The following is a 6,000-nucleotide window of genomic DNA, read 5'->3' as shown; positions in this document are numbered from 1 at the left end:
TAAAAATGCCTGCTTTGTGTTTTTTTTTTATTTTATTATTTTTGTGTGCGTGTACCGTCAAATCAGATCTGACTGGTACAGGAGGAGATTGCCCCTCCTTACCCGGCAGAGCATCTGGTGGATTCGAACCGTGCACCTCTGGGATTGTAGTTGCAGCTTCTTGCCACTAGGCCACCAGAGCTCCCCTAAAATGCCTGCTTTGTATGCGGAGTTCTTTGCAATCTATACAAGGTCAAAGGGAGCTCTTGCGGTTTAGTGTAAGGAGCTGCACTGCAAACTCAAAGGCACGCAGTTCAAATCCACTTGGTGCTCCTTGGGAAGATGGGCAATCTTCTCCTGTGCGAGTTACTGTCTTGAGAACCCACTGGAAGATCAGCTATGAGTCTGTTTCAATTCACATAACATCATCATCATGTGGAGACAGAGAGCTCTGGTGGTCTAGAGGTAAGGAGATGTGCTGCCTTGTGTTGTACTGTATGGTGTCAAAGGCATACAAAATTATTTGTGAGACTGAAAAGCACAGAACATCCACACACGATCATGTGTCTGGGTGCCAGGCATCCACCCATCTGAGCACAGGGCACATCCCTCACCCCTCTATCCCCTGCCTGCTGGCTGCTGGAAGGAGGAACAGAACCAAACATGGTGATGGTGGTGGAGCTCAGTGCTCATAACAAGGTCTCTCCTCTCCCCAATACCGATGCTCAATTACGTTAAACCAAGAAAAACTATTTTTAGAATCTTTGCCTATGTTTTACTTATGTACCTATTTTGCAGTGTTTAATAGTACAATATTAGAAATGGCCTGGGCGAGCTCTGGTGGCCTAGTGGCAAGAAGCTGCACTGCAATCCCAGAGGTGTGTGGTTCAAATCCACCAGATGCTCTGCTGAAGAAGGAGGAATAATTGCCTCCTGTACCAGTCAGATCCGATTTGACGGTACACACATAAATAAATTTTTTAAAAAGTGTAAAAAAAAGTGGCCTTAATAGCCCCCCTATTTCTCTGTCCACATTGTACACGTTTTTAATACCAAAAAAAAAAAAAAAGCAAAGCACAGAACAGCAACATGGGGTCTAAACTGACAACAGCATCTGGGAAGAAGAGACAGAAAGCTTACGGAGTGGTTATTGAAATGAATCAGGGAAGGACTGTGCAGAAAAGGTCGCTGAGACTAGTCCAATAATTCAACGTAATGTAGTATCAAGAGTTCTTCATGTGACTGTCTACAGTGTCGCTGTGTATGGTCGAATCAGAACCCACTCATCGGTTTTTTGAGAGGGTGTTAATTACACAGAAAATGCCCATCTCCTGTAGAGCAGGACACACAACATTGCAACTAACTACAACACTGTGGGCTCGCTAAGCACTGAAACGGACTCGAAAGCACTTTAAGACATTTACTTATGTTGCAAATATTTTCAATACTAATATGTAAATAAGAAAGGCTTACGTTCAGTAAGCAGTGATTGCTTATTTTAAATTCAACTTTAACTGGATTCTGTTTACTTGCTAAAATATCTGGTAATCTCACCAAGCCCAGCAGGAACCCTCTAACCTCTCAAGCCCCGAGTCCCCATCCCGCCCGCTGTTTTCCCCACTGGGGTCTCGAAAAGCGGGGTCGCTTCCCAGGAAGTACTCCCCCCCCCCCCGCAAGTCGCCCGACACGAGCTTCTCGGGCCCCGGAAGTCCCGCCCCACGTACCCGCTCGTGCGCTCCTCAAGCCGCACGTCCTCCAGGAACTGATCTACCTCCAATCCCAATGGCTCCTGCGCAAGCCGCCGCCAGCCCCGTTTCTTATTCCGTGGGCCTCGCCGCCGCCGCCTCAGTCCAGGGTCCACCGAAGTAGCATTCAGACCCAGAAAGCCGGTATCGGCCGCGCTTTTCGTGCGCGGCCCGCGGCCGCCACCACTGCTTCCTGCCGCCATCTTGACAAAGACGCCAGTGCCTGGCGCTCCAACATCCGGTTTGGGGCGGGTGCGCGCGCAGATTCCCCACCCACTCCCATGACTCACTTCCGGTGATCGCCGTCGTTATAATGAGGTTGGCGCAGCTGGGCGTAACGTGAGGTTGTTATCTTGATAAATGGTTCCTCCCTCTTTTCAAATAAGTGCCACAAATCTGCACATTTCTGTCCCTTAATCGTTATTTAAGATGATCACGTTGTTGTTTTGTAGCGGATTGTCAGAGGCAGTTAATGATTCCCTATCAGTCTCAATCAGAAGAAATTGAGATTGTTCACAGCTTCAGTTTGCTCAGCTCCACGGTCAACACTCTTGGCACCAGCAGCCAGGAAATAAAAAAACGTATTGTGATGGGAAAGTCTGCTGTTAGGGACCTCTCCAAAGTACTGAAGAGCAACGGTGTCTCTCTGGAGACTAAGGTGCTCCTGATACAGGTCATGGTTTTTGCAATCACTTGTTATGCATCAGAGAGTTGGACAATGACTAGGGAGGATGAATTGACGCCTTTGAGCTGTGGTGCTGGAGAAAAGTATTGAGGGTACCATGGACTGCCAAGAAAACAAACAGATTCATCCTAGATAGTGTTAAACCAGGCTACTCCTTGGAGGCAAGGATTCTGGGGCTTCATCTGACATACTTTGGACATGTTGTAAGGAGAGACAGGTCCTTGGAGAAGGACATCATGCTTGGTAGGGTAGAGGGACAGCACAGGAGAGGAAGACCCTCTATGAGGTGGATTGATTCAGTGACTGGGGTAATCGGGATGGGTGTGTCAGGCAATGCGATTGGCACAGGATAGAGCATGGTTTAGGGCTGTTGTACGTAGGGTCGCTAAGAGTCGCAAAGGACTCGAGGGCACATAACAACAACAACAACAACATCAGTCTCCAGCAGAGCAGCTGGTGGACTCGAACTCTAAGCCTTTGGGATTGCAACGCAGCTTCTTACCACCAGGCCACTAGAGCTCTCTCAAGATGATCACTATTGCATTTAATTGCAATTTGAAAATTTATAGAGCAAATACATTTTCCCTTTAAACGTTATTTTGTTTCATGCCATCAATCACAATGCTCACATTCTTCTCACTTTCCTTCTAATTCCCTTTTCTCTTCATCGCCGAATCCTACCCTTTTGTGTTTTCTGACTCTTACGCAAGCGTGAACGTGGCTCTTTTTGATCTTTTTATAGTGGATGTTCTAAGGCCGGAGTACCACCCTGCTAACACTGTTGATTTTACAGATATGTCTGCTGTTTGGCTGAAAGTCGGGACGCAGGGTGCGTTCATTTCAAGCTCACACAGTGACTAAGGGCCGTAGTGTCAGAATTTCCACCCAGAGGCTGTCAGTCCAGCAAGCCTGGGCATATTTGTGATTATTGTCAGTTTTGTTTTACATTCCCCCCACACACACTCTCTATCCAGGCTAAATGCCTATAGCAGCAGTGCCTATAACCACCTACTTCTCGTGGAAGCTGAGGTTTGTGTAGTGCATTAATCCTTTCTGGACTAACTCCATCGGTACATCATTGCTTTTCTTCCCTTTTCTTTGTTGTTGTTGTTGTGTACCGTCAAGTCGGAACTGAACCAAAGCTGACCCTCCGGTGGGTTTTCAGAGGCAGTTAATGAGCAGCTGGTGGCTTCAAACTGCGTGCCTTCATGATGGCAGCACAGCTTCTTGCCACTAGGCCACCAGTGCAAGTTGGATCTTCACTGGCTACTTGTATTTTAAGACCCTAGTCATTCACATGTCAAATGTGAGAATGGTTACCCATGGTGGACAGTGTTTGGTGGAGCTCCCCAATTAAAACAAGCTTGGAAGCAGGAGTGGCATCCACTTCTGAAATAGCTTACCCTATGAACCTGGAGAAAGGACGAAAGTTATACAAGTGCCAGGTCTTTTGTTCATAGGGTTACTATGAGTCGCCTACCACTTGACAGCACTTAACAACTACAACACCAGCATAGAAAGAGGTCAGGTGGCCTAGCAGGCAGAAAGTGATTGCTACCAAGCCAAAGGTGGGTGACTCTAGTCCATGGTCCTCAGGCCTGTCTTTAATTGTTTTCGGTGAAACATTCTTCTAGGTTGTATAGCCCTGGCCTGTCCACTTGCTGTATAGAGAGGAATCTTTAAAAAAAAATTTTTTTTTACTTTATTATTTTTGTGTGAGTGTACCGTCAAATCAGATCTGACTGGTACAGGAGGAGATTGTCCCTCCTTCCCCGGCAGAGCATCTGGTGGATCTGAACCGTGTGCCTCTGGGATTGTAGTTGCAGCTCCTTGCCACTAGGCCACCAGAGCTCCCTTAGAGAGGAATCTTAACAACACTTAACAACAACAACAACACTCACTGTTCACTAAAGTAGATTGTAGGACATTGTCTTTATGGACCATATTGACCAATTAAATGCCCTTGATGTCTCTAGAAAATATAGTCCTGAGATTCTAGGTCCAGCAAGTGATACCCTCAGTGAAAAATAAAACAAAAACACCTCATTTTCCTAACAAAGAATAATCAGAATTGTCAGGAGCAGTTGTGTGATACAAGACACATTCCCATCTCAGAATGTTAGGGTCCAGGCCTTAGAATCTTGGAAGTGACAGAGCTTTAGGGATGTCCAGGTTGATCACACTTGTCTTCAAAACTCAAGCTCTCATTGACATCAAGTCAGAACCAAGTCCTAGCTGACCCTCCAGCAGGTGTCTAAAGCTGTAACTCTCACCAGAGGTAATTGCCACCTTTTTGTCTTCTGGAGCTGCAGATAAATTCAAACTGTCAAAGGGGTAGCCTTTGGGTTAGCAGAGAAATGTTCCTTTGTCCTGTAGAAGGGATACTGCATTGAAACAGATGAGGGAGAAAACTGTTTAAAAGGGATATTTGATTAGGTATTTTTGTCATGACAGGAGTCCAGAGCAAAGGCTGCATGGTGGAGTGGACCTGGAGGGAGGGATTGTAAAACAATGAAAGAATTATTCTTTTACTTTTCCAAGAGGGGAGTGTGCTAGAGGGGAGGGTTGGAAGGGGAGAAAAGTGCAACAATGAATGAATGGAAACACAAAGTCTGTAAATTTTCATTGAAATTAATAATAATTTTTTTTTAAAAAAAGAAAGGTGTCCTATCAGGAACTCTAGAAGTACACATACTATCAACCCTAGCAAATTGCGCCCAAGTTTCCAATTTTGTCCGATAAATTCATTGAGTTTAATAAACTCATTGACCCTTCATTGAGTTGGCAAGGCTGCAAGTCTTAATAGAAGCTTGCTGTCTTATCTGTCACCCCCTGAACGGCTGGTAGGCTCAAACCACCAGGCAGTTAGTTCCCAGTCAACATGTAAGGAGCTGTACCTCCAGGCCGCCTGTTCTGTAACACAGGGCTGTATTGTTAGAGTAGCTAGTGTACAGGGTGCAGCAATTAAGCACTCAGCTCCTAACTGACAGGGTGGAACATGCAGCCTCTCTGTGAAAGAAAGGTGGACAATCTGCCTCTTTTAAAAAAAAAATGAAGGGGGCTCTGGTGGCCTAGTGGCAAGAAGCTGCACTGCAATCCCAGAGGTGTGTGGTTCAAATCCACCAGATGCTCTGCTGGAGAAGGAGGGGCAATCTCCTCTTGTACCTGTCAGATGGAATTTGATGGTACACACACATACACACAAATAATAAGATAAAATTTTTTAAACATTTTTTTAGTTTATTTTATTTCATTATTTTTTTGTGTACCGTCAAATCTGTGTGGATCATAAAAAACTATGGCTGACTCTGAGAAGAATGGGAATCCCAGAACACTTGATCGTTCTAATGCGAAACCTATACTTGGACCAGGAGGCAGTTGTCAGAACAGAGCAAGGGAACACTGCATGGTTCAAAATTGGGAAGGGCGTACGCCAGGGATGCATCCTACCTCCATACCTTTTCAACCTATATGCAGAACAGATTATCCAGGAGGCTGGGCTCTATGAGGAGAAATGTGGGGTCAAGATTGGTGGACAGTTTATCAACAATCTGCGTTATGCAGATGACACAACCCTGCTTGCTGAAAATG

At 45.6% G+C, this 6,000-nt stretch overlaps 1 protein-coding gene across 1 annotated transcript in view; it reads right to left on the bottom strand.

Moving 5' to 3' along the window:
* The window catches only part of GLTSCR2 (glioma tumor suppressor candidate region gene 2), a 10,731-nt gene extending 8,804 nt beyond the window's left edge, over positions 1 to 1,927 (bottom strand). The window contains exon 1 of the mRNA XM_006898640.1: positions 1,704 to 1,927. Within this exon, the coding sequence (XP_006898702.1) occupies positions 1,704 to 1,927 (224 nt within the window). The remainder of the gene's footprint in view (positions 1 to 1,703) is intronic.
* Positions 1,928 to 6,000: the final 4,073 nt, after the last annotated feature.

Source organism: Elephantulus edwardii, unplaced genomic scaffold (genome assembly GCF_000299155.1).
Source record: "Elephantulus edwardii isolate Elephantulus edwardi_28Jun2011 unplaced genomic scaffold, EleEdw1.0 scaffold00236, whole genome shotgun sequence".
In the NCBI taxonomy this organism is placed as follows: Eukaryota; Metazoa; Chordata; class Mammalia; order Macroscelidea; family Macroscelididae; genus Elephantulus; species Elephantulus edwardii.
Note: the sequence above shows the minus strand (reverse complement) of the source record. Positions and strands in the feature narration are given on the sequence as shown.